The 18952-nt window shown below is 39.4% G+C and overlaps 1 protein-coding gene across 7 annotated transcripts in view; it reads left to right on the forward strand.

The window, feature by feature from the left end:
• Nucleotides 1-18952, forward strand: part of RCBTB2 (RCC1 and BTB domain containing protein 2) — a 58328-nt gene that overhangs the window by 7937 nt on the left and 31439 nt on the right. For 5 of the 7 annotated variants that reach the window (XR_011967316.1, XM_072610558.1, XM_072610554.1 and 2 more), the window contains exons 2-4: nucleotides 6810-6919; nucleotides 11434-11498; nucleotides 16698-16856. Coding sequence is in view for 6 of the 7 variants with exons in the window: in XM_072610558.1 (XP_072466659.1) it covers nucleotides 11457-11498; nucleotides 16698-16856 (201 nt within the window). In the remaining variant the exon portion in view is untranslated. Of the gene's footprint in view, nucleotides 1-6809; nucleotides 6920-10874; nucleotides 10917-11073; nucleotides 11161-11431; nucleotides 11499-16697; nucleotides 16857-18952 lie in introns of all 7 variants that reach the window. The other 2 variants (XM_072610555.1, XM_072610556.1) reach the window with 2 other exon arrangements.

Raw genomic sequence — 18952 nt, forward strand, 5'->3', positions numbered from 1 at the left:
AGAGAGTGGTATCAAGAGTGAAGGTATTGACTTTGACAAGGAGAGTAGTCATCTTTTTATGCAAGACAAAACACCCAAGGTCTTGTACCACCTCATTCCCACCTGTTTTTGCCACTTTAAGCTCACACTATGCTTCCTGTGCTTTATATATTCTAGATTCCTGCCAAACTGGTCTTTTTTTTTTTTTTTTTTTGTTCTGCTTTCTCCTCTCTCTGTGACTTTGCAGTATAGCATAGCAGAATAAGCTCTGGATTTAGTTAGAAAGATCAGGGTTTGAATCTCAGCTTCAGCACATTAGCTTTGTGACCAGATGCAAGTCCCTTAACCTCTCTGAGCTTTAATTTCCTTCTGTAAAACAAGACTAATAATACCCTTATTCTTCCACGTATAAGACAGAGTGGTTGTAAGACAGCGTTGTTGGGGGAGAAAAGAGAGGGATTGATTAGATAATCTCTGTTTCCTTCTAGTTCTTGATAGTGTGATGCTATGATCCTGTGTGTTCTATAGCAGAATCATTAGAGTATTGAAAGTCATAGTTGATTGTAAAGCATCTGATTCAGTGGAAGGTGGAGAAATATTTTGATCCTTGTGTGTGTGTTCGTCCTTCATTGCCGAAGAAGACCCTGCCATCAGAGAAATGATTACATGACTTGTACTTGACTTGGTTTTGAGTGAGGGAGGGCTGTGCAGGTCACCAGCCTGACTTCTCCTCCAGAGCCATCTGGATCCAGTGACCAGATATTCCTCAGGATGACTGGAGATGACCCAGGATGAGGTAACTGGGTTAAGTGACTTGCCCAAGGTCACACAGCTAGTGAGTGTCAAGTGTCTGAGGTGAGATTTGAACTCAGGTCCTCCTGACTCCTGCACTGGTGCTCTCTCCACTGCATCACCTAGCTGCCCTTCGATCCTTGTATCCAGTGCATATAGTACCTTTAGTTCTAAATCCACATGAGGAACCTTGGACTAAAATAATACCTGTGTCATCATTTTTCAGTGTGTACAAAGGAAGTACCTGCTGACATGTAGTGCTTCTTTATTTGCTGTTTGTGGGAATGCTTCAAATGTCTGTCATTGAATGTCTTCTTTCTTGTTGATGAGTAGGTCTGTGTTTGTAAGGTGTGTCACTTTAGGTTGACTCTTAGGCTCCTTTTCTCCTCAAAGACATTATTCCATTGCCTTCTGTAGTTTCTGGAGGGTATAGAATAGTCTTGTGTTATTTGCGTTTTCTTTATATTTGAAGATCTTGTGTTGCTTATAGAGTTTTTTGTCATCGGAATTGTTAACGTGCCTTAGAGTTTGCCCCATACTTTTTTGTTTCGCTCTGTTTTTGAGAGGTGATCTTTGAATTCTTTTGATTAACAGTTTGCTTTATGAATTCAAAAGACCTGATCACTTTTCTCTGTTGTTTCTTACATTATGGGTCTGCCACTTGTCATGTTCTTCTGGGAGACCTATGATCCTTAAGTTGTTTTTCCCCATTCTGTCTTTGAGATCAGTGTGTTTTTCTTGTAAAGAGATCATGCTTTCTTTTAATATTATTGCTTTCTGTTTCTCTTCTTTAATTGCCCTTTGCTGCAGTGCATTTGTGTTCTCTCTTTTGTTTCCTTAGAAAGACTCATCACCTTGGATTAGAATGTTTCTGTTCTGACAATTATTTCTGCTGTGCAGGCCACAAATTGTGCTTTCATGATTCCTATTTCTCTCTTGGACCATTCAGGAACATCTTGCTGTTGTTCCATGTTCTCTTGGAAATCCACAAAGTTTTCTCTCTCATCAAGAGTTGATTCATTTTCCCTTTTCTTGCAATATTTGTTCAGAGGTGTTTGGACTTGTTCAGGTGTCCTGGGTGTCATCTTCCTTTATGTTACTATTATCTTCCTTGTTGATTTATCTACTTGTGCTCAAGGTTTTTAACTGAGTTTTCTTCTTCCTGAAAGCTTTGGTAATTCAGTCTTTTCCTTCTAATTCTTCTAATGTTTGCATTCTTACTTGCTCCCTTTTGATGGCAGATCCCCTGAAGGATGGACTTTAAAGCTGTCTCATCTTCTTCCCTTGCAGGGAAATCCAGTTTTTTACCAGCCTCAGTCACTCCAAGTGATTTAATAGATGCCAGTTCTATCTCCTTCAGGCTTCCTTTCCCCATCCCCCACCTCCATAGACCCATGCTGATGCCACAATTCCTCCCTTCTCTAGTTTTTTGCATGAATGCTGCTGCTGTAGAGAAAAGGAAGCTTCCTCTTTCCTCTACCTCCACCTCCTGGTACTGGGAGGGGGACAGAGATAAGAGGGAATTTGAACATCGTAGTTGAATTCTGTTGCTTGTTATCATGGAATGAAGGCAGGGGCTATGCTGGTAGACACCAGAAGTTTCAGCAAGGGAACTGCTGAGTGGGAATCTGGGTGATGCAGTAGATAGAGTGCCCACCTAGAGTCAGGAAGACTCATTTTCCTGAGTTCAGATCTGGCTTCAGACACTTACTAGCTGTGTAACCCTGGGCAAGTCACTTAACCCTGTTTGCCTCAGTTCCTCATTTGTAAAATGAGCTGGAGAAGGAAATGGCAAATCACTCTAGGATCTTTGACAAGAAAACCCCTAAGCAGGTCATTAAGACTTGGACACAACCCACGTGACTGAGCAACAGCAACAGTTGTTGAGTAGATCCAAGACCACAAGCCCCTGGGTCCTCTTGTGCCCTGCCATAACATATGGGCTGGTGAGGAAATATGTTAGGGGGAGGGACTTCACTGCTGCTCATTCATTAGCTTATTATTTGTTAAGAGTTCTTGATGTCTTAGGTTGTGGAGTCAGCTGCAATGGCTTTACCTCTTGCATATAATATTTTGGAGAGTTTTGAGAAGTTGTAAGGATCAGAGAAAATTTCTAGTTTTCTGTCTGGTTGGTTGCATGTTCTGGAAGGTCATGATTCTAATGAATGTGGAGGATCTCCTTTATCCCACATTGAGACATAACCTTAGCTACCCACAGCCAGTTCAAGCCAGGCCAGAAGGATTATCAAAGAATCTGACCTGCTGTTTATTCTTTAAAAAGGAAAGATTACATAGAAGGCCTCAGTTTCTAGAAGACGTGACTTTAAAACCTTCCTCCTCTCCCTGACTATACACAGGCTCTGTGACCCTGGGCATGTCTTTGTGTCCTCGGCAACTCCCTTCAGACTAAAATTGCAGAGCAGGAAAGTTTTTTGAAACCAGTGAAAGCTCTGTTCTGGCCAAGAAGAAAAAGGAGAGATTATTTGGCAGCTGCCCTATTGTGGGCCCCAGTGGCCTGCCTCTATGAACTGCCTGACTTAAAGATCAGCCTGTTTTATTTAGGGCTGTGATTGGACATGCCCATCCAACTCACATGCCAATGGGACAGGAGTGTACCTGTAAGAAGTGTGTAAAGAAAAGGCAGCACATGAGAGTGGGGAGGGGTTCTGTCCCTCCAAGCAAGGATAAATTGGGTGTTACATTATTGAAGTGCAGCAGTGCAGGGTTCAGGAAGACAACCAAGGCAGTAATTATCATTTAAAGGATTGCTCTAATTGGATATTTGTAGAATCCTAAATCCTTCTTGGTGGAAATCCAAACAATCATTCAGTCCTTGAAGTGGGACCTCTAGAACCAGGGATCAGATGCCTCTTTCTTCCCGTGCACAGTAACAGGAAGCCCTGCTCCAAGAACAGATGTGCTTAGGCCCTCATTTCTCTTAGGTTGTGTGTTGCAATGCATGTCAGGCCTACAGAATTCCATCATAACTAGCTTGTTATTATACAGATTTGGATCAAGTGAGAAAATAGGTGTGAAAATGCTTTACAAAGCAAAACCCAGTTTACCAGTGTGGGCTATGGGTCAAATCACATCTTCCGGAACAAAACCACTCTTTGGAGTAAACTTCTGGTTTAATATTTAGATGTTAGGCTGGGTATATTGAATGACATGGCATGCAGTTTAGTAAACGAATGATTTTCTTTAACAATTATAGATTGTATAAGCTATCATTTTGGAGAGTTAGTCCTGTGGCATGAGCATTATAAAGGGGATTTGGTAAGTATTGCTAAGGGTTAGAGGCACATGTACTGAATTTGCCTCAGAGTTGCAAGTGTAATTTCCATACAAATCCCCATACTTCTGATTTTGTCAATTAAAATGTCATTCTTCCCTTCCCTCATGTGTAGAAAAGTTTTTATTGGCATTATTTAAAAGCTGTGGTTATGAAAGTGGTCTATAAAACTGTAGTATTTCTGAAGCATTTTTTCTTAAAATGAATCAGGAAAAGGGGAAATTTTATGCACTTCTAATATGTTGAATTAACTGATGCTTACTTATTTCATATCTTCTATCAAATTAGAATCATAGATTCATATATTTAGAGCTGTATTTGGACCTTAGAGGTCATCTAACAGCTAAGTGGTACAGTGAGCCTAGTGTCAAAAAGACCTAAGTTCAAAAATGGCATCTCTCCCTCTCCCTTTCTCTCTTTCTCTGTTTCTTTCTGTCTCTTTCTCTGTTTCTGTCTGTCTGTCTGTCTCTCTCTCTCACACACACACATACACGCACACACACACACACACACACACATACACACACACTTTGTTTAACTTCTACCATCACGTTAACATAAATTGCTATTTAAGAAAGTTCTTGGTATATAAAACTAGCATCCAGTTCCAAAATGTTTGATTTAGGAAATATTTGATTGAAAAAGTTTTTTTTCTTTTCTTTGGTAGAAATGTTCTATGTATAGAATCATAGTATCATCAAATTTCTGGGAGGGAAGGGATCAGAGAACCCAGAGATCCGGTTGCAAGTTGGAAGGGACTTCTGAGACCATTTAGTTCAGTGGTTCTTAGGGTGAGTTTTAGTTAAGAGTATGGGGATTTGTATGGAAATTACACTTGCAACTGTGTGGCAGGTATTGTACCAGCATCCTTGGCAAGGAACTGTGCTGTAAGCAAAAAGTTTGAGAACCACTGATCTTGTCTAACAACCTCAAGTTACTGATGAGGAAAGTAAGCATCTTCTCTAAACTAGAGCATGCTGAGGAGCCCTGAGCTCACAGTCCAAGCTCTGCTTTACAGTCTTGGCTCTGACGTCATTGGCAGTGTGACATTGGCCAAGCCATTTAGCATCTCTGATTCTCTTTTTCCTTATCTGCAAAACAAGGATCAGAGTATTTTACACTCTCTACCTCAGAGGACTTCTGCAAAGAATATACTTTGTAAATATATTTTGTGATTATGATTCTTGTATGTGTTATAATCCACCTTATAGGACTCTTGTGAGGAGCATTTTGAAAATAGAAAAAAAAATCCCAACCTACCCCAGTTCAACAGATGTTTATTAATTGCAAGGCACAATGCTGTGTCAGTGAAAGTTTAAATTTCATTTAAAAATTAAAGACAATATGGCCTCTTCTCTCAAGGGACCGTAATAGATAATGTTAGCTATTTTGCATAAGAGGAAATTGAGGCCTTGCATACAACATCTCACACTTATATCATGTTTTAATAATATTGTTATTTAATGATATAGGTGGAGTATGAAGCATTTTATCATAAAAACTCTGAGATATGTATAATTATTGTTTCACTAGTGTAGGGAGTACTTGGTGAGAAAATTCCTGTACAGCGGATCAGCAGCTTCTCTGCACCATTTAAGTCTCAAAAAGTTGGCAGGTTCACTGACAGGTTAAAGGACCTTCCCTGGGTCATACAGCACGGACTTGCCGAGGCAGGTCTTATGAGTCAGCCTGACTCCAGGACTACTTTCTACTCTGTCATGTTGCCTCTCCTTCCATAATTAAAAAAAAACCCCACACAACTTTTTATTGATACCTTTTGGTTTTACATGCCTCACGTTTCTCAATGTATTCCTTCCTCCTCCCTCTCCCAAATAGCAGTCTTTTACAGCAAAGAAGAAAAAAATTAAACAAGAGTTCAGCAAAACTAAGCAACACTTTGAAAGTCTGACTTCATAAGCAATGTTCTATATCTATAGTTCCCTACTCATAACAGATGCCATTTTCTCTGTAGAAAATTTAAAATGACTTGGAACAAACCTCTTTTTTTGCAAATATAGTAACCTAAAATAATCAAGATACCCTGGTTATAATAAACACTTTGAAAACCCTAGGATGGTTTAGCAGCCATACTTTAATACTTTCAGGATCTGTGATCCCATCACTGGGGATATGCCTGCCATTGAGGTAAATGGTAACCTTTCCATGTTTTGTTCAGGAATTGTAGCTGAGAAAATTTCATCACCATATGGCCAGAATTCAGGTGTAATTTTAAATTCAGGTGTAAAGTTAACTACACTAAACCCCAGACAAAAGAAAGAGGTTGATGCTTGCCTTTCCAGCCTGATAGGACCTGCCAGACTTTGGCATAGCCTTTGAGAAATGACACCCCATGGAGGTCTCACAGTTGAACTTTAGTGGAAGCTAGCACAGAAACTCAAAACACACTGAATAACCTTGTAAGCAAAACTTAGATTTTTTTGGTATTAAAATACCCAACTTAATTCAAGGTGTACAGTAATTTTTTATATATTTTTAACACTCAAATAGCCTGAGGTCTTCCCTGGAACTTGTGTTAAAGTGATACCATTGTTATAAGATTTTTGTCTCCTGTGGGATTTTTTAATTTTAATTTTTTGCATTTTTTTATTCTGTAGTAGTTGGGCATCCTACCTAATGCTGTCATTTTAGTAAGTGGATCTGCTGTTTGACCTTATAACGATCACTTTTCCAGATTCATAATGCTTTGTTGAAATTGAGGTAACACTGTTCTTTTTTACTCTAACAGTATTTTCAGCGACATTAACCTTGATCAGGAAAACAACTTCTCAAGGGCAGAGAAAGAACAAAATCACTAATGGATGGCCAGTAGGCCCTGAGGCTTTAAAAAATATCCAGGTATGTACTTGGTTGTCAGAATAAAAAGTCCATTCAGTATTAAATAGTTTATTTGGGATGTATTTTTAAAACACACTAGAATGTTCCTGCTTTAATGAATTGGTTTTTTTTTTAATAGTACAAATGTTTATCACACCAATTTCTTAAAAGTCTGTGTCTGTATAGTTTGAGATCTGTTAAGGGAAGGGATTTTTAACCTCTTGTGTTGTGGACCCCTCTGGCAGTCTGATGGAGCCTGTGGATCCTTCTCAGAGCCATGTTTTTCCGTGCACTAAGGTCAGTGATGCAGCAAAACCAGCTATTGGGTCATGGAGCCTGGCTCTTCTAGCTGCTAGTTGTGTTACTTCTAAGCCGTTTCACTTGACTGGACCTTAGTTTCCTCCTGTGTAAAATTAGTAGACTGAACTTGGTTAACTCTATAGTGCTTTTAGTGTTAGCATACTGTAACCCCGTGATTCAGAGATTGACAGAGGTGTTCATTCTAAGTAGAGAGAACAGTATGAGCAAAGTTGTCAAAGTTGAAATGTTGTTCACTTGTTTTCAGTTGTATCCAACTCTTTGTGACCCCATTTGGAGTTTTCTTGGCAAAGATAGTGGAGTAGTTTGCCATTTCCCTCTCCAGCTCATTTTATAAATGAAGAAACTGAGGCAAACATAGGTAAGTGGCTTGTCCAGAGTCACACAGCTAGTTAAGTGTCTGAGGCCAGATTTGAACTGAGGAAGATAAGTCTTCTTGACTCCAGGTCTGGTGCAATATTTGCCTCACCACCTAGCTACTCTTAAGGATGAAAAGCTCAAAGCTTATTCAGAGGCCAGCATTTAATTGAGGATAATGTGCTTGTTGGGGAGAAGTGGTAGATAAAGCTGGAATAGCTGGTTGGACCAGTTCTTGCAGGTTTGAGAATGTCGGGTTAAAGAATTTGGACTTCCTTTGCTGGACAGTGGGAAGCCTTGAGACAGGGAGTGGTAGGATCAGAAGTTATGAGGTGAGGAGATTAATTTGAATTGTATGTTCCAACATCTCTTGTAGAGGATGAAAAGATTTAAGAAATTCTATGAAGGACTTGATCAGAACTTCTGAATTAAATCAACATATACTTTTAAGATGGTAACTTCTATGCATAGGAGAGCATATTTTGGAAAATATGGATCAAGATTATGAAACAGGAGATGGCAAAGTCTTATATTACCATATAGAAGTCTCATGCCTATATATCTTGAAAAAATGTTTTTAGGCTAGAGATGGGAGGCTCTGAACATGGTAAGCATCAAGTAACATTACAAAATGAAATTAATTATATCCTAATGTTTCTAAATCTGTTGTCTGTCTACAATCAGACCATTGACTTGTTTGAACAAAGATCAAAATCAATAGTAAATTAGAAGAAAAAATGAGAAAAAGAATTGGCATGAAACTGAGACATCTCCAACCTAACTTTTAAGACTGAAAAATGAGAAATTGATAGAATAACATGCTATCACCATTTCTTAAGGAAGTTTAATGACTCAGGGTAGCTAGGTGGCATAGCGAATAGAATATTAGGTTTGGAATCAAGAAGACCCAAGTTCAAATTCAGCCTTAATCACTTATTAGCTGTGTGATTTGGGGCAGGGCACTTATCCTGTTTGCCTCTTAGTTTCCTCACCCATAAAGTGGGGATAATAATAGCACCTATCTCCCAGAGTTGCTGTGAGGATCAAATGAAATAATAATTGTAAAGCCACTTAGCGCAGCACATGGCACATAGGTGCTATAGAAATGTGAGTTGTTATTATTTCATCTAAATCAGTGTCACAGCTAGGAGACCGAAAGTGCCAAGAAACTATTTTTGCTAGCATATGTTTGATCTCTTTGCCAAGGGAAGACATATGGCAACTAATGTAAACACCAGTTTAGAATTTAAACATGTTTGCAAAATCTTACTAAGGAAGATGTTACAAGGTGATGAATTGCTATCATCTCATAAAAGAGCAAGAAGCAGGGGAGGAAAAAAAAGCAAGTTTTCAAAACTCCTGGAGAGAAAACCAATTAAGCCAGATAGTCCTCAAAATTATCAAGAATGAAACTGCAAGGAAAATAACCAACAGATGGAAAATAGAAAAGATCTGTCACAATATCTATAAAAAGATATTTTCTTTATCAGTAACATTGGAGCTGCCTTGTTTATTGTGCCACATGAAGAAGTATGAGTGGGTCTTAAAAGTGCAAAGATAGGAAGAGCAGGTGGACAAGACCAAGCCCCTACAGAAGAAGAGGTCTAGGCCAGTCAAGGTAATAGGAACAGTTAGAACTCAGGCCAAGCTTGAGTACCAACACATTTTACAGAAATGGATATAGAATGTGAATTAAAATAGACAAAGATTTCCTTTTTAGCAGGGACATATTTTCAGTATCAATAGCATAAGTTTTATATTTCCATTGGAGCCTCCTTCCAGTGTTTCCTGTGGTGTAGAGATGACCCTGGATTCTCAAAGTCTTGTGACAGGGGAGCAGAAGTCTAGACCTACCAGCTTGAAAAACTTTCTTGTATGGGCCCTAGTGATGGACCATTTTTATCTGTTACTTGGAAATTGATCTGACTAGAGACAGAATTCCTCCCCAGCATGGTGACCAAAGAATTGTCTTTACTTTTTAAATTTTCATAATTTTTGGGTTCATTAGCTCATGGAGACTGTAAAATTGTAAATTGATTTTAATTCTGTTTTAAAGACTGGCACAGGTTCAATATCTTCTCACTTTCTCGCTCTGTGTGAGTCTAAACTCCTTGCCCTTGTACCTTCACCTGTCATCTACTAGAGAAAATTTGCCTGAAAATCAAATTTTGTTGCTGTTCAATAATGTCTGATTCTATGAACCATGCCAATACTTTCCATTTAGCTCAGTAATAGCAATCATGACACTTCACATGCAGTTGTATTTTAAATTCTAAGTTTCTCTTTTTTTCAGCTGAAGAAACCAAGTACTGTGAAATAATGTCCATCAGGTCACACATCAGCAGAGATACTGCCATAATATATATTTCTTTAAATTAGTGATGGTTTTTTTCCCTATGTATTATATTGTAAATGGAGTATAATTGTGGTGGGATTTATCGTGTTGAATTTTCTGGCCTTGGTATTCAAAGTGTGGACTATAATCCAGTTAATTGGTTCCAGCTTAGTATATCGGGAAACCAACACTGGTAAGTTGGCATGACCCTACCTTTTAGAGAAAAATAAGTAGTATTTTATTTAATTACCCTATAAATATGGGACCAGACACTTCACTATATAATCTCAGAATCCCATTTAAAATTTGTTTTGGCCTGCTGCTGTATTTGTTCCTTATTATGTAAATTGTTAGTATTCTCTAATAGGGCCCATTACATCTTTGTACTCAAGACGGAGAGAAGGAATTTTGGAGATAAGACAGGATGCAGTTTCAGATCATGCTGTTCATTGCAGCCATTGCTACTCATTCATCCTTTTCATTCATTACATCTTTGGGCAGCTAGGTGGTACAGTGGATAGAGCACCAGTGCAGGAGTCAGGAGGACCTGAGTTCAAATCTCACCTCAGACACTTGACACTCACTAGCTGTGTGACCTTGGGCAAGTTATTTAACCCCACTTGCCTCATCCTGGGTCATCTCCAGTCATCCTGAGGAATATCTGGTCACTGGATTCAGATGGCTCTGGGGGAGAAGTGAGGCTGGTGACCTGCACAGCCCTCCCTTACTCAAAACAAAGTCAAGTGCAAGTCATGTCTTTATTTCTCTGATGACATGGTCTTCTTTGGCAACAAAGGACAAGCACACACACACACCCACATACTCATTACATCTTTATTTTCTAACTTGAAAAATCTATGTCTCAATAAAACTGAGAACTCATTTATACTTTCCAGTTGTAAGGAACGTAATAACAATGGCAGTGATAGTTCATCAAAGCGTGAAATTTATTTTCCTTATCCATAGAAAGAAAATTCTGAAGTGAAAAATCTTTGTTCCAGATTTTTGGTAAGGTTGAAAAACTTCCTTTTTCTCCAAATGCTGGGTTTTTAAAAAAAAAATTTGTTTTTAAAAATTTTATTGATTTACTTTTTCTTTAAAAAAAAATCACTATCACTTTATAATGATTCCTACTCACCCACCCCACCATAATCCTCTTTTGCAGTCAATGAATGCAGTCAAGCAAAACGAATGAACACTACACCTGTCGTCCATGATGACTCCTCTCAGAGACAAGGAGCACACTCCCTGAAGTTAAGATTGGAAGTCCTAACTTCCTTAGAGTATAGAATAAAGATTTATTGGAGAGACAGAGAGTTCATTGTAGTTCCTAAATTTCCACCTTGGAGTACTATGAATTCCCATGCCCAAATCTGAGATTTTTCTTCTAGCTCCTTCTTCTCCCCTCCATTTTTGAGCTGAATTTGATCACTCTGCTATTTTAGTTAAGAATGGCATGGTTTTGGTCTGACTGGTTCCATGAAATGTGAAGAGTGTTGATTTTTACTATGCATTTTTCCTTCAGGGATTGCACAGAACCAAGGCCCCATGGAACCCAAGCGTTCTCTTTCTTCTGGAGCACGTGCCCAGGTTAGCTCAGAACATTCTGCTCCCTTGAGACATGTTTGCTATGTTGTTTGATTTCTTCAGTAAAGCTCAGTGTTCTTACTGTTTTCATGTGATAGTTATAAATTAACAAATAGATCCATACATTCTTCCTTTAATCCAGTACAATGCTGTTATAACATGTCTTCATTATTACTGTCTGACTGTGTTATAGGTCAAATCATACCTCCTAAAACGTAATGAGTAAAAATGGAAAAAATCTGATAGAACATGATTAACCATCCTACTTGGATTTTTATTAATCTTGTCCACCATTAGCCATGTTTGAAAAAGCATACTACTGCATAATTTCATTTAATTTTGCCATTTTGATGTCATCAGGAAGTAACTTGATACTAAATCTAAATTCTGCAATCTTCCATTGATTATCATTATTTTTTCACTTATATCATTCTTTAACTTTTATAACAAAAATTCATAAAACATATATCATTTCCACATTTTTCAAATGGTCATATGTGATGCTAGAGATGTGTGTATTCCCTCTAATGATGTATGTTCCAATACATCATCCATTCATGTGTGCATTCATACATTCCCACTTGACACATATTTATTAAACAGCTGCCATATCGAATCAAGTCATCAGGCATTTAATGAGGACTTTCTTTGTGCCAGACATTGCACTAGGTCTTGGAGACAGTGACAAAATTAAAACCATCCTTGTCCCTAAGAAGCCAAACTTCTGGCAGGAATATAGGGAGCAACATGAGCAAAGAGTTTTAAATACAAAATATTGAGATTGTTTTTGTCCAGATTTGTGATTTCACTGGCATCTGCACCTGATCTGTAACTTAAGTCTACAGAGTTGCCTGAGGTACCAGAGGCTAGTGGATCTGCTCAGGGTCACTGACGCTGAGGGGCGTCAGGTGGGACTTGAGCCCAGGTCTTCTTGGGCGCGAGGCTGACGCTGAACAGTCCATGTAGTGCTCTAAAAATACAAATACAAAATATAGATACAAATTTGATATGCAGTGATTTCTGGGGGTTTGGAGAAGGGGATTCTAATGAAGGGGGAGTTTGGAATAGACCTCACATAGGATGTGGCACTTCAGCCAGAGGGTAAAATGAAGCAGCCTATGCAAAGCCACAGGAGATGGAAAGACATGGACCAAGAACAGGAAGGAGGCCAGTTTGGTTGAATAGACTGTAGAGTTCATGTAGGTGAGTAATATTTAATAAACTTAGAAAAGGCTGGAGTCGGATTATGAAGGGATTTAAATGCCAAGCAAAGGAATTTGTTTTTCATTCTACAGACACATGGGAACTGTGTCAATTTCTTGAGCGAGGGCAGTGTTCTGGTCAGAGCTGTGCTTTATGAATATCACATTTGCAGTTATGTGGAAAAAAGGAGAGAAATGAGATAAAGAGATCAGTTAGGGCTGTCCTCGGTATGAGTACAGAAAGGGTTCAAGTCCCATTTTGTCTTTGTGATTCTGAGCAAGTCACTTCAATTTTAGTGCTGTAGGCAAAGTTGGGGAACACTTACCTATCTGAATTGGCAGAGTTAGACTCCTCTCCAGAAGCCCCTTTACTGGATTTACAGAGATTTAGAAAATGTAAAACTGAGGATAAGAAACAAAAATTCTTTTTCTTTGTGATTTTTTAATGAAATAATTATACTTGATAAAATAATTTAGCAAAACTTAATTTTAAAATTGAATTATTAAATTTAACAGAATTTAATAAAAGAATTATCTTGATTAAGCTGTCAGTAAACATTTATTAACCACCTGCTATGTACCAAGCACTGCACTGTGATAAGCTCGGGGGGATACAAAGAAAGGCAAAAGAGAGTCCCTGCCCTCAGGAAATCCCAATCTAATGAATTGTGATTTGCATAGGCTGCAATTAAAATTATTGCTGTTCGCATTTACTAAGCATGTGCCAGCTGAAGATCCTGGAAGTAGCCCAGATGTGCTAGTAGTGCTAAGCTGAAGCCAGGCTTAGCAATGGGGCTATATGGCAGTTGGACATGGTCATCTACACATGGAAAATTGAGCTACCTCTACCTACTGCTATAATGAACTGTTTTTACGTACGCATGGCAATATTTATTACTGTGCTTTAAAAGATATTAAACTAGAAACTGTATGAGGTGCACTGTATTCCTTGGAGCTTTTTGAAAGAGCTCTCTCCTGTGCCTGTGTCTTATTTTTTTTCCATCACACAGCCCACCCCTAGCTGAATCCTGGCCAGATTGGTGTGTTTGAACTATAATTCCTCTCCTTCAGAGATGGCTACATTCCATTCAAGAAGCTCTGCAGTGATTAGTGGACAAATAAATGTCATTACATGTTGGTTCCTGACTGCTGACAGTAGTAAGAATGTATTTTCTTCAGTGAACCAAGCAGATGAAATTCCTCGAAACTGACTGATTGTGGCTAGAAGATCACATGTTCCTTGCTTAGCAGAAGCTCATTCCAAAGAATTTCAAACTTAAATGATTCCTGACTGTAGTGGCATTCCCAGGAAGCAATAGTACTCCAAAGGCTTAGGATATTTGGAAGGTCATTGCCCCCATGTCACCCCTGATGATACAGTCAGCCAGAAGGCTTGATTACCTCCTCTGGGCCTCTAATGGCTAAACCTCAGCAACCAGCTGATGTCCAACAAACATCAACATGTTGCCAGATTCAACAAGTTGATGCACAACTGTCCCTTAGCTGACACACCAGCTATCCATCATAGAAGCACCCCATTAGGTTGAGAGCAGAATAGTTTATAGAGGTGTCAGGGAAGATAACTATTACAGGGCTTGCAGATATGCTTTTCATCAGGGGACCTTCAGGAGAAGCATTATTGGGGGCAGGGAGGCTGTGAATTGATTTTCTTGACAACTGAATAACTCTTTAAACACTCCTTTTTTGGGGGTAGAGTTAGAAAGAATAGTCAGCTTGAAAATAGAAGGCCCAGGTGTGCCAGCTATTCACTGTAACTTTAGGGAAGTCATTGGGCTTCTCAGAACTTTGTATTTTTCATCTCTGAAATGGAGTTATAATACCTGCTGTGCCCATATACATGTGCATGTCCACACACACAACACACACAGTTCCAAAAGTCTTAGTATGGTTTTAAGTTACTAAGGCTTGAAATAAGCTTATATGTGTGTGTCTTTGTAGCTATAAAACATAGTTGTAAATTTTAGTTAATGACAACAATAAAATATTATGAATTTCCCTGCCTTCTTAAAGCATACAAGATATAATTCAACCTTTTCTTGATGTTATGAGTGTGTATTATTGATAAATTTAAGAGCCATTATTGTGTTTAGGTATGTTAGCTCCCACCCCAAATGTCTTAAGAGTGCTGGGATTTTCCTTGTTGCTTTTTATAGTTCCTTTATCTCCTCCCTTTGCTGCCAATTGTTGCTTCTAATCTACTCCCTGTTTTTGTAGACTTGTTTGGCAGTTGACCAGTGGATACTTTGGCTGTCACACATAGTTCATGGTCTTTATGATGGTTATTTGACTCTCAGAGGTTTTTTTGGTTTGTTTTTTTCATTTTCTTCTGAGTTCAAGGTTGTATACTCCAGAGTAGAGTTTGTAAGAAGTCTGATATGACAGGCGAGTAATAGCTCCAGTGATAGTCATTTGTGTGAGCATGCAATGTCATGCGTATAGTAGGCATTTAATAAATAAATATTTAAATTGGATCATTTTCAATGTAATCCTCTCCTTGACATGCTCATGCCAGAAACAAATTTGTAATATTCATATTCCATCTCTGTGTATTTTTACTTATTGTATCTAATGCCTGGCATTTTCTTCCTCCTAATTTCCCATCTCCTGGCTTTCTTGGCTTCCTTGAAGTCTCAACTAAAATCCCGCTTTCTGTAAGAAGCCTTTTTACATCCTCTTTAATGGTAGTGTCTTCCATCACAGCAGCTTTTCCCTTTTCTTTGACCTCTGGTTCTATTAGTTAATAGATGTTCAGCCCATATGAGGCCTGGCTTGCTCTCCTGATTCCTTACAAGAACTGCTGCCTTCCCCTTTTCCTCTAAAATTATCTTGTATTTATTTTGTGCATATTTTATAACTAGTCAATATGTAGACATGTTATTTCTCCCAATAGAATGTAAGCTCCTTAGGGGCATGACCTGGAGTTAGGAAGTTCTGAATTAAAGTTTGACCTCCTACGTTTACTAGCTATGTGACCCTAGCCAAGTCATTTGACCTCTGCTTGCTTCAGTTTCCTTAACTGTAAAATGGGGATAATAATAACACTTACCTCCCAGGGTTGTTTGAGGATCAAATGAGATGATATTTGTAAAGCATTTAGCATATAAGACCTGGTATCTCGTCTGTACAATGTTTTTTTTTTTTTTTTTGCTTATTATTTCCCCCATTAGATTATGAACTTCTTGAGGGCAGGGACTGTTTTTGCCTTTCTTTGTATTCTTGGCTCTTAATACAGTGTATGGCACATAGTAGGTGCTTCATTAATGCTCACTGACGTGACTAGACTTGATTCAGAAGGCTCCCCTTGGATGCTCCTGCTTGTAACCTGATTTACACAAAATCTGAGTAATCTGTTCATCCTTTAACCAGAAGAACAAAAGCTTGGAGCTTTCAGATAGAAGGTCACACAAAACTTGTTCCTGAGGTTGGAACTTTGAAAGACTTTCCTGCAATTGTCTTCAGGCCTGCTTTTTGCCAGCTTTTATTTTGGTTGTGACCTTTCCCTCTGTGTTTGGTTTGACCATAATGCATTAGCTCACATGCAGGCAGCAGCCAGGACAGCAGTACTCTTCCACTGTGGCTGTATTCAGCCAGCCTGGTGAGCAGAGCTATGTGCAAAGCCTTTTCAGCATAATTCATGGCTAACTATTTTGCTCCTTCATACCCAGCCATGCATTATCTTCCCTGCAGAAGTTAGGAGACTTGCTGGTGTAATTCTATCCAAAGGCCTTGAAGCTTTGTTGCTTCAGCAGGCAATTGGGGTAGTTTTGTTTGCAAGAATCATTCCTTCTGTGTGAGAAATTAAAATCACCTTGGTTCGTTAAAATCATTACAAAGTTTGTTCTTCCTTAAAAGCAGTATTAACTTGAATGCTATAGGAGCCACTGTAAAGTCACTTAAACAGTGTTATAAAGTTGAAAGGGCAAAGCAAACCAGCTTCCCCATAACTACTCTTAGTACTTTCTTGCTTTTTTCCTCTCAGGTAACAGAGGATGGGTTTTTGTCTGCACTGAAGATGCTAGATGTGGGAAAGTGGCCAATTTTTGCCCTTTGTTCACCGGATGAACTGAAGTTAATACGTCAAGCCTGTGTCTTTGGCAGTGCTGGCAATGAAGTTTTGTATTCTACAGAAAATGATGAGGTAATTTGCAGAACAAGCCCACCACTATCTATGTTTTCAGTTATTAGTCTTCATATTGTGATCAATTGGCTGATAGATCTTTTTTGGTGACCTCTAGACCCTTGAAAGATAAGGAATTAAGGTAAAATAAGCAAGGGTGAGTGGGAGGGGAGGGAAGATGATGGGTAGATTGCTGAGACTGGAGTCAGGAAGATGGTCACATCTGGCCTCAGACACTTAAATAGCCATGTGACCCTGGGCAAGTCACTTTGCCCTCTTTGCCTCAGTTTCCTCATCTGTAAAACGAGCTGGAGAAGGAAGTGGAAAACCACTCTAGTTTCCTTGCCAAGAAAACCTCAAATAGGGTCCTGAAGAGTTGGACGCAGCTGAAAAAAATGATTGAACAACAACACATGTAATGCAGTCTTTATCTTCCTTTGTGAGGTTTTCTTCATACTTCAGCCCAGAATTGTTATAACTTCTTAGATTTAGAAGTGGATTGGAGGGGAGGAGCCAAGATGGTGGAGTAAAAAGACACACATATGCTAGCTCCGAACCCACGGTCCATAAAATATCTGTAAAGAAGAACTCCCAACAAATTCTGGAGCAGCAGAAGCCACAGAACAACCGAGTGGAGGAGATTTCTGTTCCAGAGAGCCCTGAAAACCTGACGCGAAAGGTTCGTAGCGCACCGGACCCGGACGGAGCCCAGCCCTGCCTTGGCCGCATGGCACTGAGAGGAGCAGATCCGAGCAGGCTTCAGGGACAGAATCTCTGGCGGCCACGCGGGTCCCTCCACCCACAGGTGGCAGGGGTCGGTGACAGAGTCTTTTTGGGTGGCTGACAGGGGAGTGGGGTGTCCCCGTGGCTCAGGCCCCCTCAGGAGGCAGTGGCAGGTGCAGCAGCAGACAGGGGCTCCCCAAGCAGGCAGGAGCCCTGATCCATTGTTGAAGGTCTCTGCATAAACCCCCTGAGGGAACTGAGTGTCTTGTGGTGGCCCTGCCCCCACCTGAGCACCTGAACTTAATCTCACACTGAATAGCAGCCCTGCCCCCGCCCAAAGCCCTGAGGATGGGAAGCAGCATTTGAATCTCAGACCCCAAGCACTGGCTGGGAGGATCTGGAGGCAAGGTGGGGGTGGAAGGAAAACTCAGAAGTCAAGTCACTGGCTGTCCTGCCCAGAAAAAGGAAAAAAAAGTAAGACTATAGAAGGTTACTTTCTTGGTGAACAGATAATTCCTCCCTTCCTTTCTGATGAGGAAGAACAATGCTTACCATCAGGGAAAGACACAGAAGTCAAGGCTTCTGTGTCCCACACATCCAAAATAAATATACCATGGGCTCAGGCCATGGAAGAGCTCAAAAAGGACTTCGAAAATCAAGTTAGAGAGGTGGAGGAAAAACTGGGAAGAGAAATGAGAGAGATGAAAGAAAAACATGAAAAGCAGGTCAACACCTTGCTAAAGGAGACCCAAAAAAATGCTGAAGAAAATAACACCTTGAAAAATAGGCTAACTCAATTGGCAAAAGAGGTTCAAAAAGCCAAAGGAGAAGAATGCTTTCAAAAGCAGAATTAGCCAAATGGAAAAGAAGGTTCAAAAGCTCACTGAAGAAAATAGTTCTTTCAAAATTAGAATGGAACAGATGGAGGCTAATGACTTTATGAGAAACCAAGAAATCACAAAACAAAACCAAAAGAATGAAAAAATGGAAGATAATGTGAAATATCTCATTGGAAAAACAACTGACCTGGAAAATAGATCCAGGAGAGACAATTTAAAATTATGGGACTACCTGAAAACCATGATCAAAAAAAGAGCCTAGACATCATCTTTCATGAAATTATCAAGGAAAACTGCCCTGAGATTCTAGAACCAGAGGGCAAAATAAGTATTCAAGAAATCCACCAATCACCACCTGAAAGAGATCCAAAAAGAGAAACTCCTAGGAACGTTGTGGCCAAATTCCAGAGTTCCCAGGTCAAGGAGAAAATATTGCAAGCAGCTAGAAAGAAACAATTCAAGTATTGTGGAAATACAATCAGGATAACACAAGATCTAGCAGCTTCTACATTAAGGGATCGAAGGGCATGAAATATGATATTCCAGAAGTCAAAG

This window comes from Notamacropus eugenii, chromosome 5 (genome assembly GCF_028372415.1).
Source record: "Notamacropus eugenii isolate mMacEug1 chromosome 5, mMacEug1.pri_v2, whole genome shotgun sequence".
In the NCBI taxonomy this organism is placed as follows: domain Eukaryota; kingdom Metazoa; phylum Chordata; class Mammalia; order Diprotodontia; family Macropodidae; genus Notamacropus; species Notamacropus eugenii.